Source organism: Paroedura picta, chromosome 5 (assembly GCF_049243985.1).
Source record: "Paroedura picta isolate Pp20150507F chromosome 5, Ppicta_v3.0, whole genome shotgun sequence".
In the NCBI taxonomy this organism is placed as follows: Eukaryota; Metazoa; Chordata; class Lepidosauria; order Squamata; family Gekkonidae; genus Paroedura; species Paroedura picta.
In genome coordinates, this window is record NC_135373.1 from 38175848 (window position 1) to 38203724 (window position 27877).

Consider the following 27877-nt stretch of genomic DNA (forward strand, 5'->3'; position numbering starts at 1 on the left):
CTTTCTACCAATTATCAGCTGTTTGATGATTTGAGGTTCACTGAGATTATCCCCAGAGAGGATTTTTCAAAAAATTGGCACTAGAATATTGTTATAATGATTTGATGTTATAACAAGTAAGTTTACCAGTTTTCCCCCCAAATCCCCATTCCTTTGCATTGTGAAGATATAAGGGAAAAGGTATATCTTCACAATGGAAAGGGCTAGAGACTCCTTGAAAATTGAAACTGGGAATTCCGAAAACCTAATCCACATAGGGCCCTGGAATTTTGCCCTCCCATCAGTGGTCCTGCTGAAGTTCCTCTCTTCCACAAACCCCATCCTCTCCAGATTCCTCTCCCCAAATCTCCAGCAATTTCCTTAAGAGGAGTCGGTAATCCTTGTTGCATATGCTTTAACTGAAACTTGTGAATAGGGATCAGAGTTTTCCCCTCAGAAAGGGAGGTGGATTGGGGGGGGGGGGGTGTAGTCCCTCTTCACTTGGTTGTGTGGCTGATTTATTCAATATCATGCGCCTTTTGCCATACACTGATAGACGTCTCCTGTGCCTCGATAATGATGTGCAACACTGTGATTGGTGGATGGCAGTGAAGTTACCATGGCTGCTGTGGGAGTGGTTGCCAGTGTTTTCACATTAGCCTTTTTCATACAGATATTTTTTTCTGCTTTGCTGTTGGGAGTGTAAAGGAAGGACAGACCATGGCAGGGTGTAATGCCAGCGGTGGCACAACTGCACCATGGTACCCATCCGAAAAGCGATGTAGTCTGTTCCTGCCCCCTGCTGGCAAAGCTGTGAATGTCTACCACCTGGATGCAAATTCTCGAAACTGATATGGAAATGCAAGTACGTACATTTGTGTTGCTGCAGGATGATATACAAGCAATTGTTCTGTTCAGTGAAAGGGCCAAGTATCCAGGGGACATCTCCATCCATTTAGGGTACATTTCTTACATGCTCCCACTTGGAAAACTCATTAAATCTTTCTCACATGCCATTCACTTTCGGTAATGCAAACCAAGCATATTTAATGAAACAGAAAAGATACAATGCCAAGATGTCCCCCACATTTGCTTTATGCAACATTAACTCCAAATGCCCAAGGCTAGTGAGGCAGTTGGTATCTTTCTTTGGGTGCCTATAGGATGGGGCTGCCAATCACGGTCCTTTGTGCATCAGCTGAGAAATTGAAAATGCTGCTCCTGTAGGGGATGAAACAATCTGGTGGGCAGGAATGACTTTCCTCAGTCATGCTTTGAAGGATGTGTTCTCTTCCTCAACTAGTGGCTTTAGCAGAGATGCCAGAAAAGAAGTACTCAGGGCCGAGTAGCTGTTGTCAGCCCAGCAGAGAGGTAAGCCAGTAGCAGAGATTCAACTTTATAATAACAAAGATCCCAATTAAAAAGATGCTTTTTATATATTGCTACTTTCTTTTTAGAGCCTCTTTTTCTTTCTTTCTTTCTTTCTTTCTTTCTTTCTTTTTCTTTCTTTCTTTCTTTCTTTCTTTCTTTCTCTTTCAGAGCCTCTTGTGGCGCAGAGTGGTAAGGCAGCAGACATGCAGTCTGAAAGCTCTGCCCATGAGGCTGGGAGTTCAACCCCAGCAGCCGGCTCAAGGTTGACTTGGCCTTCCATCCTTCTGAGGTTGATAAAATGAGTACCCAGCTTGCTGGGGGGTAAACGGTAATGACTGGGGAAGGCACTGGCAAACCACCCCGTATTGAGTCTGCCATGAAAACACCGGAGGGCGTTACCCCAAGGGTCAGACATGACCCAGTGTTTGCACAGGGGATAGCTTTACTTTCTTTTTACCTGCCATCAGAGAAACAGCTTCTAGCCTATTTCTACACTGGAACTGGTGTTGTCCTTGCAGAATATACAGAGGAAGTTCTGGATTTTTTTTCAAAACAGAGTTTGTGCAGAGCATTTGCAATTATTGGTTTCCTTTTGTGGATTAGACACAGATCCAGACTCACAGCACTTTGAGGTTTAAAAGCAATAAGCTTTACTAGAAAGATAATACGTCTTTATTCATTGTTGTTCATCTATATATTTATGAAACAGCCTAGGGGGTGGGACGTGCCCGGCTGTCCAAGTTGGAATAGGGCCAATCAGGGTGCAGCCAGCTTTGCCCTGATTGGCCCTGCCCCTGCAGCTCTCGCCCTCTGTCTCTGGACTCTATCCTCTTTGCTCTCAGAGGCCTCAGTGCCTCGAGCCAGCAGCAGGTAAGGGGAGAAGCCCTGGGCAAAGGGTAATGGTGGAAGGCTTGCTAACGAGGGCCTCTTGGCCTGCTAGGCTGGGCCTGCTGACGAGGGCCTCCCGGCCTGCTGCCTGCTAAGGAGCTCTGTCCCAGGCCTCCTAACGAGCTGCCCAGCCCCTGCCTGCCCCACTTGATTTGGCTGTGAGCTGCTGCCCAAAGCCACCTTAAGCTGCCTGACTGGGGCCCAGGGGAGGGGCCCTTTCAAGGCCCGTTCTTATACATATAATTTTAACTGCTAATTGCTTACATTTTGCATGCCCCTCTTTGAGGGTGATAAGAGACCGAATTATCCTAAACAATTGTGATGGACATGAGCTTGCAGATGCAATGGAGGTTGCATAGAACTCTCTTTTCACGACCACCACTGCCATCTCATACGTCCTCATAACCATATTTTAAGATGTTCTTGAAGCTTCATCACGAGTCTTCCTCTAAACTCGCTCTATCCATCTCAGCTCTTACTTCTTCTTGCATAACTTCCCAGTGTGCTAGAGCACTTGCTCGAGATGGGGGCAGAGAGGGCATTAGGGCACAATCTCATACATTGCTGTCAACAGCCCGTTATGCCAGTCATCAACCAGCTCATCTAATGAGTCATTGTAAGTCATGGGATTCTGCAGAGGAGTCAGGAAACTGATGGTTTCCATGTATTGTTCTTGTGTTATTATGTAAACCGCCCTGAGCCTCCGGGGAGGGCGATATATAAATATAATAAATAAAATAAATAAATAAATCATGAACATGGGGGGGGGGAAACACAGAAACAGTCAACATATTCAAATTCAAAAAAGGAGACATCAAAGACTGCAGCAACTATTGGAACATTGCAATAATTTCTCATACAAGTAAAGAGATGCTCAAAATCTTACAACAAAAATGTTCATGCTGGATTCAGAAAATGAAAAGGAACTAGAGATTATACTACCAATCTACACTAAATGCTGGAACTAAATTCCAGAATATCAGAAGAAATCAGTATATCAGAGATTGCAGCAGAATTTTTGAAATGTTGATCACAAAAAGCTATGATTGGTATTAAAGGAAATAGATGTGCCACAGCATCTGATTGTTTTAATGAGCAACCTGTACTCTTGACAAGAGGCTACAGTTAGTTCAGAATAGGGACAAACAAAATGGTATTGGCGAAGATGTCAGACAAGGATGTATTTTATATCTTTACCTCCTCAATCTATATGCAGATTATACAATAAGAAAAACTGGATTACATAGAAAGTTGATGGGAGGAACTAGTCATATATGCTAATGACACCACACTATTGTAAGAAACGACTGAAGATTTGAAATCAGTGCAGAGATCACCAAAGCAATCATGTATTGTCTATGGCCAGTTGCTGTCCCTAGTTTTAGTAGGTTCCCCATTTTACAGGTCCTGTGGAACTTTGGTAGTTCTGTCAGGGCCTGGATCTCTGCAAGCAGCATATCCCACCAGGTTGGGACCAGGAGAGAAAAGGCCCTGACCAAGGCCAGGGACCTTCAGCATCTTAGCACTGGATGATCTTGGTATTATTCTGGGAGACAGGGTCCCTCAGTGCCCAGACCGAAAGGTCAGAACCAGCTGCAGGGCACTGGGGGGTGGCAAAGAGGCCCCCCCTGGGAGCGGGGAGAGGGGGTGCCTGTTCCCTCCCCAGCCCAGACTCCTCCAGCCAGTAGGTGGCGCTGCAGCGTTCTCCTGAGCACCCGTCTGGCCTCCTCTCGGTGTCCCGTGCCCAGGAGGCCTCGCGGGGGTGGCGGCGGCGGCGCCCTCGGCGGCCCGCTCGGCCCGGCCTATAAAGGGGCTTCCGCGGCCGGCGCCGCCTCCTCTCTGCTGGCAGCCTCGGAGGAGGAAAGCAAGGAACAAAAACACACAAAAAAATATTTAAAATAATTTTTAAAAACCCTTAAAAACAGCAAAAAAGGAAAAAAAACAGGAAAAAAATCCCGCCCGGCGACCCAAGAAGAGGAGGAGGGTAACGGACAGCGCGGCAAGGAGGGAGGGAGGGACGGCAGGCAGGCAGGCAGGCAGACAGACAAGCGACGCGGCTGACGGAGGAGTCTCGCCCCCGGCCCCGCTTCGGTCTCCGCGCACTGCAGTGGCTTCTCCCCCCCCCAAAGCCCCTTCTCAGACCCCCCGGAAGTCTCGTCCGCCCCTCAGCGCGGTCCGAGGCGCCCCCCACCACATTCGCGTTCATTTTGTGCCCCCCCCCTTTTCTTCCGCCCCCCCCCCCTCGGGGTCTGGGTTCTAGAATCGGAATCCGTTTGTCTCCCCTCCCTGCAGCGCCGCCCTCTCGCGCTCCTTCCCCTCCCCGGTTCACAGCTGCCTCTGGGGCCCCGTCTTTTGGGGGAAAGCGGCTGTTTTCCACCCCGTCCCGCTCCTTCAGCTGACTCCCCCTCTTCCTTTCAGCACCTTTTCTCGGCCTTTTCGCCGCCTCGGTGTCCCATTTTTTTTAATTTTGAGATTTTTATGCCTCTAGGCAAGGAAGGGCAACTTGGCTGAAGCCACCCATGAGCCAGGATCGGTTTGATGTGTGTTGCATAAATAAATGTTATGGGAGAAAAAGCCCCCCATGAATAGAGGTTTAAGATAATATAAGGTGGTGGTGGTGTTTTTTTCTTTTCCAGAGTTATTTTTTTAATCAGGGAGACTATAAGACATTAAGACTGAAGCAGTCGGTAATTACTTGAAAGTAGATTTCCCAGTTGGATATTTTGCAGGGGGAGAGGGAAAGAAGTTTTATTTTTAAAGGTATAATTGGAAATTATTTAAGTGAATATTTAACTTTTTAAAAAATGTTCCTGCCTCTTCGTTTTTACCTGGGTCTGAAGTAATTTTTTTCCTTCATAGATATACTTACCTGGTTATGTCTTGGCCCTTCCCTCTCAGACACTAAATTTTTATATTTGCACTGTTGTCATAGCTGCTATTTCTTCTCTGATTCAGAGCTTTCTTTAGCAGCCCTCTCATCTTTTTGTGTGTGGCCCTGAGTAGCTCTGGTTTTAAATTTCTTCCAAAACTAGTGGTTTTATTTTTAAAAAATAACTTAAAAGCCTAATAGTAGCACCTTGGGGCGGGATTGCGTGTGGAGAGCGGAAGATGAACACAGCTGCTAGTAGCTACCCGATGGCATCATTATATGTGGGTGACCTTCACCCCGATGTCACAGAGGCCATGCTCTACGAGAAGTTCAGCCCTGCTGGTCCTGTGCTCTCCATCCGTGTCTGCAGAGATATGATCACCCGTCGCTCCCTGGGATATGCTTATGTCAACTTCCAGCAACCAGCAGATGGTGAGTATCTCTACAGGCCCAGGGCTCATGCAAGCTACATTCTGACATGTCAAAAGTTGAGCAAGCTGACCCATCATCTATGCTACATCTCCCTCTTGTATCAGTTGGGCCATGTGCAGTGAAAAGGCTTGCTAGTGCTCACCCCAAGGCCTTTCTGTTAACTGCTGGAATGGGGTAAACAGGTTGTGAAAAGCACCGGTTGTATTTAACTATATAACTGTACAACTCCGCTGGACCTATAATTAAGTACTAACATTTCACCTTTGTTCCATGGTAATTGTACACATTGCTTCCACTTTGCTGTGTAAGTTTTTTTCTTACCAAGTTGCTTAAGGTTCAGGGGCCTGTGTTTTTATCCCCTCCTTCAAGGAACGCAGAATGATGTGTATGATATTCTTTTTCCCCTTTTAACTTCACAACAGTCCTGTGAAGCAGTTGAGGCTGGGAGAGACAATGACTGGATCTGGGATATCCATTGAATTTCATGGCAGACTGAGGATTTAAACATAAGTGTCTTAGATCCTAGTCTTAATTACTACGCCAGTGACCCCTTGAAGATTTGTTCGGCTGAGGATAATTATATGTACTGTGACCAGGGATTTCAACACGTACCTTCTGTATCGGAATTTGGGGAACTGTTTATTGTACTACATTGACTCTGACCTATTTGGAATTGAGACGTTTTAATCCAGGAACACCTTTGTGTGCTCCCAGGGAGCATGCCAGTGTTTGCTTGAATTAAGCCATCTACAAATTATCAATTTAATAAATGCTGTTTTTCTGCTTATGATCATTCACTGAAGCCAGTTTCAAGAAACTGGCACTAGAAATATGGCTACTCAACATTTTTTATAAATAGGTGACGCATGGTCTTAATTACTTAGATATCTTCAAGGAAGCTGAAAATCATTGTTCAGAGGTTAATCATAAAATAGATTCAGAGGTCTAGTTCATAATGTGGCAATGAGTTCAGCATAGAGTAAGCTGCTGAAAGTTGTTACCTGCGTGTGATGAAGTATGATGACTGCTCATCATATAACAGGCAGTATAAATGTCCTCTCAACTCAAATTCCTGTGGAAGATGCCCAATCCAGGTACCCAGCATTGATCCTAGAACTATCTGCATTCAGATAAATTCAGATAAAGCCCATACTGGCAAAGTGGCCTTCTGGGGAAGCCATATTTTCTTAATGAAGGTATCAGATTCTGCAGCGAGTCATTAGAAAAAAACTTGTAAGGCCTTGGCATCAGCACATGCCAGTCTGTCTTTGAGAAAGGAAGTCAGAGTGTGTAAATATTCTGAAGCCACTAGACTGTTGAAAGCCACTCCAGGCCAAAATGGTAATGTTGACAACTTTAAAAAAATGTCCCAAGTGGGTCTATGCATATTGGTTACCTTGATAGCCAGCCAAAGTTTGTGCTTGCCATTAGCAGAGGGGGCAGCATTTTATTTCTGCCACATTGTGCTTTGGAAACATGTGTTGTGGCTCCACAACTTGTTGTGACTGTGTGAAAGATGTGCATGCAACTCACGCCATTCTGTGCAAATAGTAGTTCTCGCCCATGTCATATTTAGCTTCTGGCTGGGGGAAATGCTCACCATGAAGACTGCAGCAATACAAAATTGTGAACTCCTTTCAAAGGGCATTGAGCCACTGGAGGGTTAAGGGAAGAATTACTGCCTGCTCTGCCTGGGAGTTGTAACGTATAAGGATGGCTCGGTGATCAGCTATGTAGTCTGCAGAAGCCAAAGGTCTTTTCTCCAGTCGTGCCCATCACATGGCCTGCTAGAGATCCTGATTACAGCTTTCCTGGTATGGTCAAAGTGATGCACTGACTCCTAGTGCCATGCCTTGCATGCTGACTATGATGCAGTCTTGTAGAGCAGTGATCCCCAACCTTTTTATCACCGGGGACCACTCAACGCCTTTTACTGAGGCCCAGTGTGGGGGGGGTAGTTTACTCCTCTACTCTCAACCACTGCCCTAACACTCTCTGGTCGCTATGGTAATGTTTAAACATCCCTTCAAAATAAGATACAGACACGCCACAACAATGATCATAAGGAACATTTTATTTTCATGGAAATTTTAACTCATGACAATGACAAATCAATGGGAACCCTGAGCTTGTTTCTCTGCAACGAGGTAGTCCCATCTGGGAGTGATGGGAGACAATGACACCCAAAGTGTGTTGTAAAGGGCCAGGGGGGATGAAGTAAAGGGCCGGGGGGGGCACCTCCAATTAGTCGAAGGACCACATGTGGTCTGCAGCCCACAGGTTGGGGATCGCTATTGTAGAGCATAGAGAGTATTTTAATAAATTTTTAGAAATACAGTCTATCAATCTACGTCCAATTGGGTTCCTGTCAGCATAAAAGGAATCTGTTTTCCTGCAGTTTTTAACAGTACTAGACTATGGTTTTAGAGGAGAATTCTGTGTAGCAGGGTCCAGCCCATTTCACTGTGCAGTGAAGAATGCTGTAGCGTAAAGCATGTCAGCAACTCCTCCTTTGCTGCATGCCTGCTGTTTCATACGACTTTCTTCTTTTCAGCAGGATCTCTGGTCAGCTACAAATGGCATATTCTAGGAGCTGCTGTCCTTGCCAGCATGTCTCTCTCTGGAGCACCTCTTCCTGCTATAAATAAACACTGCCAAATTTGACTGGCTGGGCTGAGGATTCACTTGTAATGGAACTCCTTTGGTTAACACAACTGCTCCTTCTAAACCAGGGTGCCCCTTTTCTTTTAGCAAGCAGCTGGTAGTGAGGGGGCAGCTTGAAGGTGCAGTTTTTTGTGGAAGGGGGATATATCTTTGAAAATTTCCAGCCATGGCCTTTGTATGGCCAGCAAGAGCTTCCACTGCCACAGTCCAATAAACAGAACTTGGGGAGTTCCGAGAAGCAGTGAAGTCTTCTGCCGTTTCCCGACTTGCCTACCACTTGGTTAACAAACCTTTTTTGCTTCATGCTGTTACGGAATGTGGTTTGCATTTCGGGAATAGTTTCTGGATCCTGCTCTGCATACCCAGGTATCTACACTGGCTCGGATCGCTTCTTCCAGCTTTGGCTGGTTTATCAGTCACTGGAAGTCCGAGATCTTGCTACTGGCATTCATACCATAGCACTTCTAGATCCAGCTGTTATTTGTTCTGTGTGGGACTGTGCTTGGAAATTTTTCTTGGTGAAAGTGTTGCAGCAGACTTCTGTCTAGTGTAGCCTTCCTCAACTTTTTGCCATTGAGAAATCCCTGAAATATTCCTCGGGCTTCGATAAACCCCAGAAGTGGAGCAATCATGCAGAATATGGCTGGGAAGCATAGCTGTGTACACACCCACCCTGGGGCTCTCCTTTTCCTACTCCCTTCAGGCCCATCATTGGCCATTTGGGCAGGGGCAGGCCTAAGCCCTGCTTACCTGAGGCACCCTCCTTAGGCCCCCTGCAGAACCTTGTGCTCTGTGGTTTTGAATCTGTTGGTTGTCCTTGATCCCCAGGAGACATATCTGGCCTCGACCAGGGTGGATTCTGGCCCCGATCTGGTGGAATGAGCTCCTGGAAGAGCTGAGAGCACTGGCGGAACTATCACAGTTCCGTAGGTCCTGCAATATGGAGCTCTTCCACCAGGCATTTGATTGAGTCCAGGCTAGGAAGATTGGGTCCCTCCCTGTATAGGCTATCTGCTAGTTATCTGGACAGTAGTTACCCCCTGAGATTGTGGTGAGGGGCTGTGTGTGGCTGTAGCCGGTTGTGGGTAGGAGGGCAGGGGAGGTTTTTAGAGGGGTCTTTGCCGCCAGTTTGTAGAGAGTTGTATATTTTTGTAATGGTATTTTATGTGGCTTTAATATTTATGTGGCTTTAATATTAAAGCCAAGCTGGGAGGGTCCAGGAGTGGCAGTCAGTAAATGCAACTATAAATAAATAAACATGACCATATATGGACATATCATCCAATAAATGTTTAACAAATGTGAAAAATATATTAAAAAGTAACTCCTATCCATTCAGGAAACCCTTCCAGGACTGGCAAGAAACCCCAGGGTTTCATAAAACCCTGGTTGAGAAAGCCTGGTCTAATATTATTGAGATCATATTATGCTGACTAAAATAACCTCACTGGTGTGTTCAGGCCAAATTCAAGGTGCCGATCTTCTTCTTAATATATAAACGGCTTCTGCCCTGTGTACCCTAGATTGCATTAGCTATCGCAAGTACTTCCTCAGTCATTGAAGAGGTTCTGCCTGCCTTTCCAGTGTTTTCAGGAAAGGGTCTGTGGCTTAGTAATACAGCACCTGCTTGGCATGTAGGGAGACCCAGATTCAAAGTCTGGCCATTGAGGAAAAAAAAGGATCTGGTGGGAGGTGATTTGAAAGACTCCCACGGGAAAGACCCTGGAGAGCTGCTGCCTGTTTGAGAGCCTGATTCAGTATAAGGCAACGTCTTGTGGATGTGCTTAGAAAGGCAGTTACAGAATAATTGGAAAAAATGGTCAGCATTTTAATGTTATAATCTGCGCCCAAATATCAGCAAAGATTCGTATTTTGAGGAATAGACAGAATGATACTTTGCTGCTTCCGCAATGGATCTGAGTTTCCATGTCAGTTGGAGGATTTGAATTTTTGGAATAGTCTATATCAGGCAAAAGATGTGTTCAATTCCTTGAGGGTAAGATTTTGGTTGAAAAGTCCTGTGGAAGTTGTGCTTGGATCCCCATCTACCAGATCCCATCTGCCCCACCCCTTAGCCACCTGCTTTCTCATTCCCCCCCCCCCCCCCGCTATCCAGGCTGTCCATACCCAAATTATGTGATTTCAACCGTTTCCCTTGGCCCTTTTCAGTAGGGAGAAACAATTCTAAGAGGGGGTGTGGCGTAGTGCATGGCATGTTGGTTGGGGATCTGGGAGGGTCAGGTCTGAGTCCCCACTCTGCTGTGGAAGCTTATGGGGTGATCTGAGATCAGTCATGCTCTCTCAGCCCAATCCTACCCTGCAGGGTGGTTGTGAGGATGAAATGGAGGTGGGCAGAATGCTGTTGCAAGCAGCTTTGAGTCCTCATTGAGGAGAAAAGCCTAGGCATAAATATCTCAATAATATCTTCTGGTAAAACAGTGCCTTGGGGAATGTCATCTCATGCTCATTTCAGGCTCCTCTCTCCCCAGTGAAAAATCAGTTACTCTCCTTCCAACTCACTGAGAACACTGTTTGGCACAACGCTCTGCCCGATGCCTATGAATTTTATGAACAGAATCCTGATGGGAGTGTGTCACTGTGCTTTTAATAAGCTACTCAGTACAGAAATAGAATCCTGAAGGAGGATTAGCGTGAGTTGCAGGAGCTTTAGAATGTGGTGGTTAAGATTTCCTGGGTAGTGTAAGAAGGACTTCCGTGGTCCTCACTGGGTTAGGGCAATTAATATTTTCTTCATTTCAAAAAGGCGATGAGGCTGCTGCGTGTGGGGAAGAAACAAATGTGTTGTTGTGGGTTTTGTATTCCCATTTAGTAGCAATCAGGCAGTTTTTGAATCATTCATATAAATTCAAATGTGCTATATTACTTGCAGGGTTCATAATCCCTTTCCGCTTGATCCTACTCACTGTATTTTGGTCAAATGCACAAATGTGTGCACATCCTGTCATGTACATCCTGAATTTCCAATTTCATTGTTGTTGTTTTTGAAATTATGTTTTTAAAAAAATTAAAAATTCAGGACTCTGAAGAGGCAGCACAGAAGAATGATAAATAATCATTTGCTGAAATGCAAGGCAATGCATGCCCTGAAGGTAGCCATTATGTGGGGCGCCTTAGTTCCTGCAGAGGGGATTGCATCCCTTTTTCATCAAGGTAATGCCTCACTTCTTACTGCCTTTGACCTTGCAGCGGAGCGAGCTCTGGACACCATGAACTTTGATGTGATCAAAGGGAAGCCCATCCGCATCATGTGGTCTCAGCGGGACCCATCCTTGAGGAAATCCGGGGTAGGGAATGTCTTCATTAAGAATCTGGACAAATCCATAGACAACAAGGCACTTTATGACACGTTCTCAGCTTTTGGGAATATCCTTTCCTGCAAGGTGAGACTTGGCATCATCCCTGAACTCTCAACAAGGCCTGTTTTTATTTGCCCTGTTATAACCTCTCAGGGAGGCTGGTGGGAACTTAAATGCATGTCATGTGGGGAAATAGTGATGCTGTCAGGCACTTGAAATATGGGGGGTCGGGGGAGAATTTTACAGACACTGTGGACCGCCAGAAAGACAAATTAAGTGGGTTCCAGATCAAATCAAGCCTGAATTGTCTCAAGAAACTAAACATGACTAAATCGAAGCTGTCATACTTCGGTCTCCTTATGAGAAGACAAGAGTCACTGGAAAAGATAGGAAAAGAAGACAGCAATAAAAGAGGGAAGACCCACCATGAGATAGATTGATTCAATCAAGGAAGCTTATGGTCCTTAATTTGCAAGACCTGGGCAAATCTGATAATGATAGGATGTTTAGGAGGCCTTTAATCCACACAGTTGCCATAAGTCTGAAGCAATTTGACTGCACGTAACACACATACACAGAGACATTAGGGACGTGTAGGCAAAACTACAGAATGTAAAGGTAGGAAAATGTAAAGGTAGAAATCACTTTACAGGTTTGGAAACAAAAGAAACTTGCTTTTTCCAAGTATCTTAATTCTGTCCCCACTAGTGTTCTGGTTTCCCTTCCTTGTTCCCAAAAATAATCAGCTTAGAATCATAGAACCATAGAGTTGGAAGGGGCCATACAAGCCATCTAGTCCAACCCCCTGCTCAAATGGTTCTCCTCCTGAAAACGGTTCTCTTAAATGGTTCTCCTCCTGAAAGCTTCCCATGAGATTTTACCAAGACTTTTGCATTATCACTAGATGTAAATCAGAGCTTCCTTACCCAAGAGAAGAGAGTCTCATTGGTGGCCAAGTCTGCTTCGAGACTGGGAACTCACAGAAGAACGTCTGGCCTCAACCAGGACCAGGGCATTTTCTGTGGACCTTGTGGAATGAACTCCCAGAGCACATCCAGGCCCTAACTAGCGCAGTTTTGCAGGGTCGGTAAGATGGAGGTCTTATGCTAGGCTTTTGGTTGGGGCCAGTGAATCAGATAATGATTACTGGGTCCCCCCTATCAAAGTCACCTCCAGACTGAAATCTAGTTCTAAGAGAGCTGAGCAATATAATATCTGTTTGTTGGTGTGGACACTTATGTTAAATAGACTATTTTTTTTAGCTTAACCTAATTTTAACTGTGTATATATTGTTTTATGTTATGTATCTTGTTAGATTAGATGTTGTGTCCCACCCTGAGCCAGTCTGCTGGAAGGGCAGAATAAAAATCAGACAAATAATAATAATGCTCTTTAAGCACTGAGCAGCGATTCTTGTGGTTTCATTCATATTTCTGGTGTGAGAGCTATTGCTGCATCCTTCCGTTCCATTTTTTTCTACCCTGTAAGACCTTTGGCATTGCGGAGGCTCGAGGGAAGCCAAACAAGAGGAATTTGTGTTGCTTACCTCTGGCCCATTGCCTTGCAGGTGGTGTGTGATGAGAACGGCTCTAAGGGCTACGCATTTGTGCACTTTGAGACACAGGATGCTGCGGACCGGGCCATCGAGAAGATGAACGGCATGCTGCTGAACGACCGCAAAGTGTGAGTGTCTCGGCTAGAAGCAGCGGCAGCCCACCGCATGAGCCGTGATGCATCTCAGTATTAACCCACAAGGCTGCTGGTTCTCCTGACCCAAGCCTTGGCCTGCTACCTCTCTACTTCCGGGGCTGGTGAGTTTCCCTGCCCAAGCCACAGCCTACACCCTCTGGTGCAGGGGCCTGCTTCCACTTACTGCCTGACAGGCTTGGTCCAATACCTTGTGTTTGCCCTGCTCAGCGGTGTTGGGTGGGTGTTCTTAGCTTGCCGCCTCTTCACTTTCTGAACGGAGGGCTCATCTCTTTGGTCTCTTGTCCTCTTTTGTCTGCCCATCTCATGTCCAGCTTCTGCTTGTCCCCTTCCCTTGGGACCATGCTTTGCCGTTCCACTGTTGCAGGAAAGCAGGGGGTTTATTTCATCGTCGTGTTTTTGCTCTTCCTTTTTCAGATTTGTAGGCAGATTCAAATCCCGAAAGGAACGTGAGGCAGAATTGGGAGCCAAAGCCAAGGAGTTCACCAACGTTTACATTAAAAACTTTGGGGATGATATGGACGATGAGAGACTCAAGGAGCTCTTTAGCAAATATGGTAAATATTCCTGCAGCAGGTCCTCAACCTTCTGTGCCTGACACCTGGGCTGCTGTTGGGGGCAAAGACTGTTAAAAATTTCTCTTCCAAGTAATATCTGAGGAATAGCTCCCAGCCAAGGGATTTGGGCAAAGGAAAGATGGGAAAATATCGTAAGGCAGGACAGGACAAGACAGATTCTCTGATGAGAAACTAACTTTTGGTCTCAGCAGTCTTGAAACATTCACATGAAATTTTTTAAAAGGGGAAAACAGTCTTTAAAGCATTGGTTTCATTTTGAAAGGTTCTCCTTGACGTTTGCTGTGTGCCGTCTTTGCTAATTCAGTTCTTCTGGCAACAGGCAAGACCCTCAGTGTGAAAGTCATGACAGACCCCTCTGGGAAGTCCAAAGGCTTTGGCTTTGTGAGCTTTGAAAGGCATGAAGAAGCTAACAAGGTATGGACAGCTCCTCTTTCAGTATGAACTCATAGTCTAATGTTGCATGTCATTTCAAACTGTTACCTGCTTTGGGGTTTGAAAATAGGGGGAACAGACTAAGTCCACCTCTAGCTTTCACAAAATAGGCACTCACTAGCAGGCAAAGGACCTGCCCCGCTGCATCTCCATCTGCAGACTGAGAATGGGGCAGTTGCAGATTTAAAAGACTTTTTCGGAGGCAAGATTCAGCAGTTATCCAGAGGCAGCTTTAGGGTGCTTATTCCTTGACACAGTCCCTAGAACAACAAGGAATGTGTGTGTGTGTGTGTGTGTTCCCAGTGAGCGTTCTGTTTCTTCCCTCCCCCTCCTTATTACATTACATTAAAGAATGTACGGTCAAAGGTCAGATTTGAGAGAAAAAAGAGAAACAATAGCAACCACCAATCTGCAAATTAAGAATACATCTCCAAAACTGAGAGCAGTTAAGGCTTTCTTCTATCCTTTAAACAGAGACTCGCTATTAATTTAGTCAATTTTACAGCTTGCCAAACTTTTCAGATTCATTCCTTGATAGAAATATTTTTATAATTTTGCAGCTGTCGACATATCAGCAATCATAGTATATCTTCCTTTAGAAAGAATGCTTTGTAGGTCCTAGGGTGCACTGTTTTAAGGCTTTAGGTACTGACACTACAGTCATACATTTGACTTCATTTAGAGTTTTTTTTCCAAAATCCAGACACAACTGGGCATGCCTACCACAACTGTACAATACATTGTGGATTTTTGCCCATCCTTCCTACACTGATGTAATTTACCGCTCAAGATTTTACTTAACTGATGAGGTGTACAGTACCTCATATATGAGACTTCATAAAAATGTTCTTTTGCAATGAATACAAAATATGTTTATAGAATAGGTACCAAAGATTAATTTTGTTTATTATCCAGGACTTGATTAGCTAAAAGTTTTTTTTTAAACATTTATCAATGAAAGATGGAATGTCTGGTTTTGTTTTTTTTTTCCTGATGGGGGTGTGTGGCTTAGGAATCTTGGCAGGCAGAAGGACCCAGGGTGAGTGCCTGGCATCTCCAGTTTAAAAAAGGATCTCTTAGTAGGTGTGAAACAATTTGAACCCTGGAGAGCCCATGCCAATTTGAGTAGACTTGACTGCCTGTAATGGACTAATGGTCTGATTTAGTCAAAGGCAGCGTCATGTGTTTAGCTATCCTCTTTACTGTGATATAGAGCAGAAAAGAAATCTCTGGTGTTAGTTTCCTCCCCCCCAAAAATCAGATCTTCAAAAGATGTTAAAGACTACTCAGTTGGCCTGTTATAAGATTGCAACATAGAAACCAGCATATCAAAGAAATATACTGAATTATCATCATGGATACTTAAATCCAGACACTGAAACCGTGAACAGATCTGTCATTTTAAATCTAAAAAATAAACTGAAGGGTTGATCCCCTCCCCATAATAATTAAAGTGCTTGTACCTTCAAAAAAGCACGTATCAGTGGTCACTGTGGGGGTAGTTGGGCCAATCAAAATGCCAAATTTGGGGGCAAGTTTTCAAGTAGATAGAAGTTACTAACCAATCACAAACCTTGACCTCTGAATCCACCCCTGTTTTCCTCTCTCCTGCCTTAGAGGAGGAGGACTCATTGGGGCCAGGCCTAGCAAAAGCTGCCAGGCAACTTGTTACCGTTCAGGTTGCACAGCTCACCTAGTTTTGGATGACTTGATGCTACCCAGGTTCAAATCCCCACTAGGCCATGGAAGCATGCTGGGGGTGACCTTGGGCCAGTTGCCCTCTCCTTGTCTGATCTACCTCATTGTGTTGTTGCAGGGATAAAATGGAGGGGAGGAGAATGAGGTAGACTGCTTTTTGAGTGTCTGTGAGGAGAAACATGGAAGTAGAAATGAAGTAAAACAAATTTGGGGGAAACAGATAAAAGAAAGGTTGGATGATGCATGGGAAAGAAGAAAGCAGGGAAAGGGGAGAGTATATGAAGGCTACCAGAAGGACAGGTGGAAATAATGTGGAAAAAGGGATACAGGGGGAAATAAAGTGACAGTTGCATTTATTATTATGGTTATTGAACTTATAACCCGCCGCTTTCCAAAGACTTGCAGCAGCTTACAATATTAAAAAAAACCCTGTAAAATCCCCACATAAACCTTATACCCAGGGCTCTAAGTCCCCTGTAGCTTGGAGCTCTGGGTATCTTTCTGTAGAGATCTTTCAGATTCTTGCTGGCCATGTGGTCCAGATCCCTTTGAATGGCCTTCTTATTTCAATAAACAAAGAGATTCATGTCCCAAATCTGAATGGGTTACCTTGTTCATGAAGGAATCTCCCGTTTGCCCGGCATAGAATGTTAAGTTTTCCTAGCTAGGTCAAGGCATTTGGCCTCCTTTCCCAGGCATTTGGCTATAGGCAGGGTCCTCCTTTCCCTCCTTTTATGCAGTCTTCTGGAATTACATAGGGAAATCTACAAAAAGTCAAAAATAAAGGGCAGATCATATCACAAATGTAAAACCTTCTGTAATTATTCTTACACCATCTCCTGCTGTTTGTTCTTGTATAGTACTTGCTTTTACTGGTTAGAATGCTTCCAGCACCCATTATTACACATGCACTGCTTTTCTTTATACTGGATGCCATTTTGATTGATTGTGTCTCTCTCAAGTATTTCCCCCCTCTATTTTTGGAAAGAATATTTTCTTTTCTACATGTATATGTGTCTGACATTAGCTGCCTTGAAGAGATGGGTGGCTGATGAGTGAAGAACATAAAATAGATCAAACAAATCAGGAGGAAGCTGACAGTCTCTGATTTTTGTCAGGATGGTTGACTCTTTGAACCCTTTTTAACCACAGAATCGTCTCTCAGGCCCGACCGAAATGTAATGCTGCAAGAAAAAACACTCACCTGTAGGACTCTCCTCTTGCACAGCAGCTGCTTTCCGCTGGGCTGCTACCTGTGCAAAAAACAGCTTAGCAAGCCAGTTGTGCCGCGTTGGGCACAAGGTGCTGGCGCGTGAGTGCTTTTGCCTCTCAGCATCATTTTAAACTTGGCCCTCAGCATACAATATTCAGGGGCTGCTACTCGGGGACAGCAGTCGTGCTATAAACAGGTATCTGCTGTTTCTCCCCCCCCTCCCCCCAGGCAGTGGAAGAAATGAATGGAAAAGATATCAATGGGAAAATGGTGTTTGTGGGTCGCGCACAGAAAAAAGTAGAACGCCAGGCGGAACTGAAACGGAAGTTCGAGCAGCTGAAGCAAGAAAGAATCAGTCGCTATCAGGTAAACAAAAAATGTCATCCTGTATGTGGAATAATAATTAGGCGTCGTCTAGTCGCAGCCAACCTATGGCGACCCCCTTACAGGGTTTTCAAGGCAAGAGCAGAGATGGTTTGCCACTGCCTTCCGATGCATAGCAGCCCTGGGTGTCCTTGGTGGTCTCCTATACAAGAGCTAACTATGGCCCAAACTTCCTTAGCCTCCATGGGCTGCTGCCTGAGAGGAATGAATGTGCTTCGTTCTTCACTATTAAGGAACATTCCTGTTACTCTTGGCTGTACTTTTGAGCCAGATTGGTATAGTGGTTCAGAGCGACAGCTTCTACTGTGGAGAGCCAGGTTGGATTCCCTGCTCCTCCACATGCAGCCAGTCGAGTGACCTAGTCACAGTCCTGTTAGAGCTGTTCTCACAGAGCAGTTCTGTCAGAGTTCTCTCATCCTCACTTACCACTTAGGGTGTCTGTTGTAAAGCTGCTTTGAGACTCCTTTTGGGTAGTGAAAAGCTGGGTATGAAAACCAACTTTTCTTCTGATGGACAATAATCCTCATACATACTCTAATGCAGGGATGGCCAAACTGTGGCTGTCCAACTGTCCGTGGACTACAGTCAACCATGAGCTGCTGCCAGCATGGCCAGTTGGCTCATGGTAATTGTAGTCCATGGACATCGGTGGCTCATGGTAATTGTAGTCCATTGACATTGGGAGAGCCACAGTTTGGCCACTTCTGCTCTGATACATGAAACAAAAGGAGGTTCAGTTTCAGATGTGACGAGTGTCTTTAAACAGGAGCAGTAGATGGCTTGTAGCTTAAGATACATTATGAGAAGTGGGTGGGCTGCGAACTGCATCTGAATCTTTCCCACTCCTTGCTATGCAGTGCAGGCCTGGGGACATATGATGCTAAATCAGCACAGGGCAAATCCAGGCAGGTTTATCTTCTCTTGCTAAGAGACTTGCCTCTACAGCTCTGAAACATTTCAGTACTTTTGCTCCTGGAAGTTGATAGGGACAGATCATAGAGATGTTCATTTAGTTTGGCTTCTGGCTTAATAGATACTAGCAATGCCTCCAGCGCTGTTTTAACCTCGAGTGCTAACACTGTGTTCTCTGGGTTTTCCTCTCCCAGGGAGTTAATTTGTATATCAAGAACCTCGATGATACAATTGATGATGAAAAACTGAGGAAGGAGTTCTCGCCTTTTGGTTCCATCACAAGTGCCAAGGTAAAAGGCTGGTGACATTCGACAGGCTCAAAGAAGAGTTGCATAGCTGGAAGTGCTTGACCTAGGATGCTTTCGGCTGTTCCTGCATTGAGCAGGGGGTTGGACTAGATCAGTGGCTCTCAACCTTCCTAATGCCGCAACCCTTTAATACAGTTCATGTTGTGGTGACCCTCAACCATAACATTATGCAAGCTTTCTTTCACAGAAATCAAACCGAAACTGACGAATGGCCAGTGAAGATCCATTGTTCATGATTGTATATAAATTGTTTCCCCCCCCCCCTGGGGTTTCTCAGTTCAGTTTTGCCTTTTGTCCCACCATGCTGATCTCGCTCCAGACAGATGAATTCTCTATCTCGATCTACCCCGCAAGGCTGTTGTGTGGATGGCACCCCCCCCTCCCCGGCCAAGCTGCTTCCCCTGCCATGACCCCTGTAAAAGGGTCATTTGACCCCCAGGTTGAGAACCACTGGACTAGATGGACTGTATGGTCCCTTCCAACTCTGTGATTCTATAACTCCTGAGAAATTGCACTCTGGCTCTTACTGACCCAATTATAATTGCTAGGAAGTTAGTTTGTTGAACTTAGTGGGATTTGATTCCCTGCAAGAGATCAGGTAACAGAATCTTTTGTGTTCATGCATACATCTTGATGCTAGTCTTTTTTTCTTTTACTTTTTTTCTGGAGGGGGGGCATTGGACTTGATGGGCTTGTGATGCTGTTATGGGAATGCTGCACTTGAATCTTTCCCATGCCTGACCAAACCCGTGTGGGCATGGGGACAAACGGTGCAAAAGCAGAAGCAGAGGCTATACAGATGAGTCCCCTGCCTCTCTTGTTGAGGGCTTGTCTCTAAACCTCGGCAACATTTGTTTTCAGCAGGCCTGTCTGCAGGGCAGTTTCTCTGCTCAACACTTGTGTGAACCAGGGGGCGAGCAAAGCCTCCGAAGAAGCTGAAAGGCATTGATGCAGCTCAGACGTCAGAGGCTGCTGATGTCATCTGGTTGCATCAGTCTGGGATGTTGCAGAAGGGAAGGAGATGAACAAGGCTGGACTTACGGGCAGACGTTGAGTGAGGAGTGTGCCCACACGTGTGATTTGGATCATTGGTCACTCCTCTGTTCTGCTATTTAAAAAGCTTGTGTCGTCTTGCCCAGTTTAGATTTTTTAAATATACTGGCAGAAAAACTGATAGATCATGCACTTGGCATGCAGATGGTCCCAGGTTCAGTCCTTGGCATCACTCATTTAAAAGGACCAGGAAATAGATGACACAAGAGCCACTGCCGGTCTGAATTGATCGTGCCACTCGATGAACCAGTAGTCTGATTTAGTGTACAATAAAATCGGAGTCCAGTAGCACCTTTAAGACCAACAAAGATTTATTCAAGGCGTGAGCTTTCAAGTGCAAGCACTCTTCCTCAGACACTCGAAAGCTCATGCCTTGAATAAATCTTTGTTAATCTTAAAGGTGCTACTGGATTCTGAATGTATTGTGCTACTTCAGACCAACACAGCTATTCATTTGAATCTATCCTTAGCGTATAATAGTCACACACTTGATAGAGCACACAGTGGTCTCATTTACTATAAAATAGTCACACCCTTGTACCAAAACCAAGAATTTGCCAAAAGAACGTACATGAGGTTTTGCAGCGTTGCCCTCGGTTCCTGCAGTCATCCGATGGCTAGATTGTAGGTTGGGTGTAAAATTGTCCTGCTTCTTCCAATCAGTGCAGCTGCACAGATGGGGAAGGCAGGAAGGGTGATTTAACATGTAATTATTAATCCCTGCAGGGTCAGTAGCCCCAGAATCTAGGACTGGAAGGCAGCATTTTGCTGGTGATAGTTAAGTTCCAACCCCAGTAGCGGAGACTGAGAATATGCTAAAATTGGACTGTGTAAAGGCCTATGCTGGGTTGGCACTTATGTGTGATGCCTGCCTTTGTGCAGCTTCTCCTAGCTTTAGGCAAAGCAGTCCATGAAAGTGGTAGTGCGCACTTACAAAGAGCTCCCTTTGCCTAGGTGATGCTGGAAGACGGCCGAAGCAAAGGTTTTGGCTTCGTATGCTTTTCCTCACCGGAGGAAGCTACCAAAGCTGTAACGGAAATGAATGGACGCATCGTGGGTTCCAAGCCCTTGTATGTTGCCTTGGCGCAGAGGAAGGAAGAGCGGAAGGCCCACCTCACCAACCAGTATATGCAGCGCATCGCAGGGATGAGAGCTCTGCCCGCCAATGCGATCATCAATCAGTTCCAGCCAGCTGCAGGTGGCTATTTCATGCCTGCGGTACCCCAGGTAAGTGCTGGGAAATGGCCTGTGTGAACGAGTGGGTGGAGGAGGGGGTCCGCTTTCAGAAAGCTGCCTTTGCATTGAGATTAATACGAAATAACTGAACTGGCAACTACAATGTAGCCAGCTTTAAAAGTGTCAAAGCTTTTGCAGACGGGGCAGAGGGGATTGTAAATTTGCTGTAGGATCATGTTTCAGAATGATTGATCTGGGTATGGCCCCTTCTGTTTTCAGGCCCAGAGCAGACCCACTTACTATGCACCTAATCAAATGACTCAGATGAGACCCAATCCACGCTGGCAGCAAGGGGGAAGACCTCAAGGTAAGCCTGAAGAAGCTGCTCTGGCCTTAAAGGGAAGCAGTGCTTGGACTGGCCATATGCTGTGCAAGGGTGTGGGTGTTACAGGAGCAAGAACTATCCTATAACCTGAACTCCTTGCGCCAAAGTGGTACTCATTAAGGGTGCAATTGCATATGAAGAAGTGTCCATCGGCGCTTGCTGAAAGAGATCCTGGGCCCTGTCATGCATATTGCCACGGCTAAAGCATCACATTGCTTGAATGACCTCTGCATTGTTTGCCAGAGCTATCTAATCACTTGATGCCCCATCCTGCCTGGGGAAAATGAGGATCTATTTCCTTTATTGTGCTTACCATTTTAAAATGCATTGCTTTGTTTCCACCGGCTTCAGTTAGAAGGCCAGTAGCTGCTAGAGGGTTTTGCATGTGTCTGCCTAAGTGAATAAATCGGTTTCAAATTTATTGCGGGGATGGGATGGGTGTCCCCAACAATTGAAAACTTCTGGTGTCTGGGGAGCTAGGTCAGATAGGAGTGTGGATATCCACAGAGTTTAACTCTTGTAGGATTTGTCCTTGCTTACTCTTCTTTCCTGCTCCTCACCAGGTTTCCAAGGAATGCCCAATGCCATGCGCCAGTCTGGACCACGGCCTTCGCTACGCCATCTGGCTCCTGCTGGTAATGCCCAGACCTCGCGTGGCCTGCCTGCTGCCTCCCAAAGAGTTGGTAAGTCACTGGGCAGAGAGCTTTCCCCTCTTGTTTTCTGGAGACGGATGCTTGATATTTCTAGGAAGAAGCCCTTGTGAGATTCCCGAGTATTAAAAATATATATATGGACATGGCAGTGGAGATTAAGAGACATGTGGATTGTTTGAGTCTTCTGAAAGCAAGCACTGCACTTCTAACATGGGTATAAGGATAGTCCTAGAACAGCTTTTGAATTGCTGAACTATTAACGTCTTGCTGGTAACTATTAGTTTGGGCAAATTTGCTAATTTTCACGGCATTTGCCGTTTTGTTCAGTAAGCCCCATTGCATGCCCTGTTTATTCTGCAACAGGTGTTTCCAACGCTGCTCCAAACTTAGCGCCTCGACCCCCTGTGGCTGCCCAGGCTCCCAGAGCCGTTCCTCCGTACAAATATGCCTCAAGTGTTCGTAGCCCGCACCCAACGGTACAGCCTTTGCAGGTAGGCACTGCTGACTTTACACTCATCTGACAGATTCTGTGATGAAACGGGGACATTTCATGGCCTAATCTTTTCCATCCGGGATTTAGGATTAGGAGTATGGAAACGTGACCTGGATGTCCCAGGCTAGATGAATCTTGTTGGATCATAGTAGCTAAGCCAGTTAGGCCACGGTTAGCTCTTGGATGGGAGACCACGATGGAAATTCAGGGTTAGTACACAGAGGGAGGCAATGGCAAACCATCTCCATTCCTCTCTTGCCTTTGAAACCCTATGGGGTTGCCATAAGTTGGCTGTGATTTGGTGATCCCCCCCGCCCCCCAAAAAGAAGAGTTGGTTCTTTATGCCGCTTTTCTCTACCCAAAGGAGTCTCAAAGCGGCTTCCAATCTCCTTCCCTTTCCTCTCCCCACAAGAGGAGAGGAGGTGGGTGAGGCTGAGAGAGCCCTGATATTACTGCTCAGTCAAAACAGCTTTCTCAGTGCTTTGGCAAGCCCGGGGTCACCCAGCTTGCTGCATGTGGGGGAGCGCCGAATCGAACCCAGCTCGCCAGATTAGAAGTCTGCACTCCTAACCACTACACCAAACTGGCTCTCTAGGTCATGGGACTCTAGTTGAATTCAAATCTGCTTTTACTGCATTCATTGGGAGTGCCTCTTTGTAGGAAAGCAACACTGTCTTATTCCAAGTGAATTTGGGGCAAGCAGCACAATTCTTTGTGTCAAAAAAGTACTCTGCTTTTTGTGCATTGTAATTCTGACCACTAAGAGCTCTTGTGGCGCAGAGTGGTAAGGCAGCAGACATGCAGTCTGAAGCTTTGCCCATGAGGCTGGGAGTTCAATCCCAGCAGCCGGCTTAAGGTTCACTCAACCTTCCATCCTTCCGAGGTCAGTAAAATGAGTACCCAGCTTGCTGGGGGGTAAATGGTAATGACTGGGGAAGGCACTGGCAAACCATCCCGTATTGAGTCTGCCATGAAAACACCGGAGGGCGTCACCCCAAGGGTCAAACGTGACTCGGCGCTTGCACAGGGGATACCTTTACCTTTTAATTCTGACCACTAATGAGGCGTACTTCAGGCAGAAGTAATTGCCCCGCTTCATGTGGGATTAGCTTTGTGATGTGGCCAATGGGAAGTTGTTCCACATCTGCTCTGTTTCCTTGAGGAAGCTACAGCCTGCTAATATTAGCTGACCACTCCAGATGTTATTGATGTACGCAGGGACTTAGGCTGAATAATGCAGTGGAGTGGATGGCAATTTTCCTGGAGGAAGAATGGATATCTATCTTAAACGTTTCTGTGCTGCCTTTCTACCCAGTTCATAGTCCCCAAGGTGGCAGCGAACATTAAAAAAACATTTCAGATGTTAAAAAAACATTAAAAATGCAAAGCTAGCAAATATTTAAAACAAATAAAACATGATATAAAAACACGCATACAGGAAGGAGGGCTAATAAGAGTTATTAGTTGCAGGGAACTTCAGCATTCACCTGGGGTTTTCAGTTCTAGAGACATTCAGGGGTGGCGATTTACAGCGAGCTATTTCTGCATAGTGATGCTGGCATTCCTTGGTGGTCTCCCATCAGAATACTAACCGGGGCTGACCCTGATTAGCTTCTGATATCAGACAAGATCCATCCTGAACCCCTAAGCAAAAAAACATCTTCACCTGCTGGAAGAAAACAATAGAGGGCTGACTAATTTTCTGGGATTTTGGCCCCATGACCAAGGAATCCCTTTCTTGGATTGCCATCTGTCTAGGCTGTTGGGAGCCCTAGAAGAAGCACGGTCATGAAGATGACTGGAGTGGCTTGGTGGGAATTGGAAGCCTGTGTAGATGGATCAAGACTGTAGTTAATATGGTCCCTACGACACACTCCAGTTAACGTACACAACATCACTGATATAATGGCCTTAGTTTAGTTCTTTCTTCAGCACATCCTTTTCAGTTTGACTTACTTTGAGAGGAAGCTTCTGTCCAATATTTTGCCTAGGTTCCCCAAATACTTATTGATCAGACTTCCTGAACTAAAATGACCACCTTCATACGGAAGATGTTCCATTTTCCTGATTACTTCTGTTGGCAACCCCTACTGCCTTCAAAATATGACTTGTCTCAGTTTTTTTTGTAATTGTTAATGGATGAATTCATAATCAAGACACCATCTCCTTCTGCATGCTCCGTGGCACAGCTGAAGTCTTCTTTTTTTCTCCAATAGGCTTCTCAGCCTGCTGTTCACGTACAGGGGCAGGAGCCCTTAACTGCTTCCATGCTGGCTGCTGCCCCTCCCCAGGAGCAAAAACAGATGCTGGGTAAGGAACTCCTTTCCGCTTTATCTTAGACTGAGTAATGCTGAGCTCTTTTGGCACCTGAGATAAGCAAATTTTGCCAAGATTTGCCACCTAGGGATCATATAATACAGAGAATCACAGTGCTGTAATGAGAAACAACTCTGAATCTTAGAAGGCAATACATTTATACAGCAGTGTGCTCTTCATCTGCTTACCTGAAGAGAGCTTTTCCGTGTTATTTTATTCCATGGTGTTTTAGGAATTTTTCAGCTCTGTGCATTGCTTTTCTGCTACAATGTGTTGATATGTGTTGCATGAGAACTCAAGAACTGCAAAATAGCTACTCCTTTGCTGGGGGTAGGGGGAGAGGCAGGCAAGATCTTTCCTCCCCTATTTGGCCTGGCTGTGTGGGAGCCTCCGACTAATCTGAATTTTGCTTCCCCCAGGTGAACGTTTGTTCCCCCTGATCCAGGCTATGCACCTCAGTCTTGCGGGAAAGATCACAGGAATGCTGCTAGAGATCGACAACTCAGAACTGCTGCACATGTTGGAGTCTCCAGAATCACTCCGCTCAAAGGTACTAGAGCATTACCTGCGCCCTGCTCTGTTTATCCTCCTTTTGGAGTGGTTCGCTTAGGCCAGATACAAAGTTTGATTTCTCCCGTTCTCAGGTGGAGGAGGCTGTGGCTGTGTTGCAGGCACACCAAGCAAAGAAAGAAGCTGCCCAGAAAGTGGGCATCGTTGCTGCTACCTCTTAAACCAGGAAGACTGGTGAGTGGCCTGCCCAGATTGGTTGCCTTGGCTGTCCTTGTGATTTGAGAGGGCCAGGCATTCTGGTGTCTTCCCCATTGCAGCTAACGTGTCTTCCCTTTACACAGAATAGCAGTTGAGTGCTGTTAGATTTCAGTTCTGTTACATAAGAATAACTTGCCTTCCCTACAGTAAAATGCAGATCATGCCAGGTGGTAGATTTGGTGGCCATCTCCATATCTTTTAAGGACAAATATATTTACATACAAGTTGGTCAGTGTTTATTACTAACTTTAAAATTTCTTTAAAAAAAATCCCAGTTCAGTTACCCTAAGTAAAACAGAAGTCGATTGGTATCTTAAACAAACTTCTATGGAAAAAACAAAATCGGAGTCCAGTGGCACCTTTAAGACCAACAAAGATTTATTCAAAGTGTGAGCTTTCGAGTACAAGCACTCTTCCTCCTTGCATTCAAAAGCTCACACCTTGAATAAATCTCGGTTGGTCTTAAAGGTGCCACTGGACTGATTTTGTTTTGTTTTTGTGCTGCTTCAGATCAAGACAGCTACCCCACTTGAACTTCTATGGAAATCACCCTGAAGCTGCAAGGGAGTGGTGGTATATATAAATATAATAAATATGCTTATTCCAGCATAAGCATTTTTGAGTTGGATCTCACGTCATCATGTGTACAGCATGGGAAATTTGCACTGAGATTTTAATAACTAGTATTGCAGAAGGGGGGTGGAATGGAGCGCAGGGGACAAAGGAGTGGTGGCAGAGACAGACCTATTGTAAATCTTTGTGGTGTTAAGTCCTTGTGTAAAGGATTAGAATGTATTTGACAGTTGTTACTGAATGAGTGAAGAGGGTTACATAGCCTCTCATGACTCCTGAGGCAGGTACTAAATTCTAAATACTTTTAAATACCTTTATTTTTTCTAACACACCCAATACTGCTCAGGTTAGTTAATATTGCCATAAAAATATCATATACAATTAGGATTAAGACATTATTAGTCTTAATTCCCCCAAGCTAATAATTGAGCCCTGACCATCATAAGCCTGGCATAATGGTTCTGTCTCACAGCCACTGTGGAGCATCTTAAGATCCTGCAGGGCCCTCATCTCCTTTAGGAGTTCATTCCACCAGGCTGGGGCCAGGGTCAATCCCATCTCCTTTGGGCTGGAGATCCTGAGCAGATGTTGTTCTGAAGATCTTCATGCTCTTGGGGGAATACCAGGGAAGATACAGGCCCATAGATATGCCAGTTCTGAACCATTTAGGGCTTTGAAGGTTATCACCTTACTTAGTGACACCCCCCACGCACACAGGGCCTGTGTTCTTACTAATGTTGGGATGAGATGGAGCATCTTGCACAGGGGTACCTAGGAAGCTTTACTGAAAGGAATTCAGCACCTAAAGCATTTTAGAGTGTTGGACTGAGATTAGGGAGACCTAGATTTGAATCACGGATCCTTGCCAGGTAAACATGGGCCAGTCATGAATTTTGAGCCTAGTCTGTAGGCTGCTGTAACCTGCCAGGAGACAACTTTTTCAATAGTGTCAAGTAATAAATCAAATAAATAAATAAATAAATAAATAGCCTACCTTACAGGGTTGTTGTGACACTAAACTGGAGAAGGTTTTGGTTCCCCATTGGGGAGAAAGGGAAGGGTACAAATGAAGTAAGTAAACATTTTTTTTCTCTCTTTATAGGTTTTAAAAAAGCCAAATGGGCCCCTCACTCTGGAAGGCATCAGTTGAAGCTGTTTAGAAATCTTGTCCTGCACTTATCAACACCACACAGCGTATCATTTACAAATGTGGAAATGTTTCAATATGCCTTATCTGAAAAACAAAATCCCGTTAAAACATTTGGGTTTCCAAGACTTAAATATGCAACTTTTCATTGCCATTACAACGTTTAGTCTTCTTTTGTCTTCCATAAGCAGGACACTAAAGTTTTCCGATTGAACGTTTTCATTTGTGGTTTTGGCTTTAATTGAACAAAGTCCCATTTGCAATGCCTGGAAAGTGTTTATCAATAAAGGAATTTTAAACAAGCATCATGCTCTCGGCCAGCTCTTTTCTCCCTCCTCTCTTGAGCCTGGGAAGGAGGTACAAGGCAGCTTCATATGTACATGTGTCCCACTTTTCTTCCAAACTCTGATGCTTCGCGTCAGATATCTCCCAGGTGCTTGAAAAACCGAGGCATCTTCCAGTGGTTTGACAGGGCAAATGTAACCTCGGAATGATCCCTAGCAATTGCAGGAAAAATAATAGAGCAGATTTTAAAGGGGATGATCTGCAATCATCTGAGGA

General features: G+C 45.2%; 1 protein-coding gene and 2 non-coding genes across 6 annotated transcripts; all 3 read left to right on the forward strand.

Annotated features, from left to right (window-relative positions):
- The first annotated feature begins 3979 nt into the window (after nt 1–3979).
- Nucleotides 3980–27619, forward strand: PABPC4 (poly(A) binding protein cytoplasmic 4). 4 transcript variants are annotated; one of them, XM_077337317.1, is made up of 16 exons: nt 3980–4222; nt 5417–5539; nt 11411–11604; nt 13088–13203; nt 13645–13784; nt 14125–14219; nt 17377–17514; nt 18639–18734; nt 20760–21032; nt 21261–21348; nt 21930–22049; nt 22383–22510; nt 24729–24822; nt 25248–25378; nt 25473–25572; nt 27272–27619. In XM_077337317.1, the coding sequence occupies exons 2-15, from the start codon at nt 5422–5424 to the stop codon at nt 25557–25559; spliced, it is 1818 nt and encodes a 605-aa protein (XP_077193432.1). In that variant the 5' UTR covers nt 3980–4222; nt 5417–5421; the 3' UTR covers nt 25560–25572; nt 27272–27619. The 4 variants fall into 4 exon arrangements, with proteins under 4 accessions (XP_077193432.1, XP_077193431.1, XP_077193434.1 ...); XM_077337316.1 differs by having other exon boundaries at nt 3980–5539; XM_077337319.1 differs by having other exon boundaries at nt 3980–5539; nt 11411–11508.
- LOC143839212 (small nucleolar RNA SNORA55) lies at nt 18357–18490 on the forward strand. Its single transcript, XR_013231667.1, has one exon. It is a non-coding gene; the product is annotated as a small nucleolar RNA SNORA55 (small nucleolar RNA).
- On the forward strand, nt 19469–19605 carry LOC143839213 (small nucleolar RNA SNORA55). The gene has a single exon (XR_013231668.1). It is a non-coding gene; the product is annotated as a small nucleolar RNA SNORA55 (small nucleolar RNA).
- Nucleotides 27620–27877: the final 258 nt, after the last annotated feature.

Coding starts and splice junctions, on each gene's coding strand:
- PABPC4 (XM_077337316.1), top strand. CDS start 5,347: ATGAACACAGCTGCTAGTAGCTACCCGATGGCATCATTATATGTGGGT. Junction 13,204..13,644: donor CTGCTGAACGACCGCAAAGT/GTGAGTGTCTCG, acceptor TTCCTTTTTCAG/ATTTGTAGGCAGATTCAAAT. Junction 21,033..21,260: donor TCATGCCTGCGGTACCCCAG/GTAAGTGCTGGG, acceptor TTCTGTTTTCAG/GCCCAGAGCAGACCCACTTA.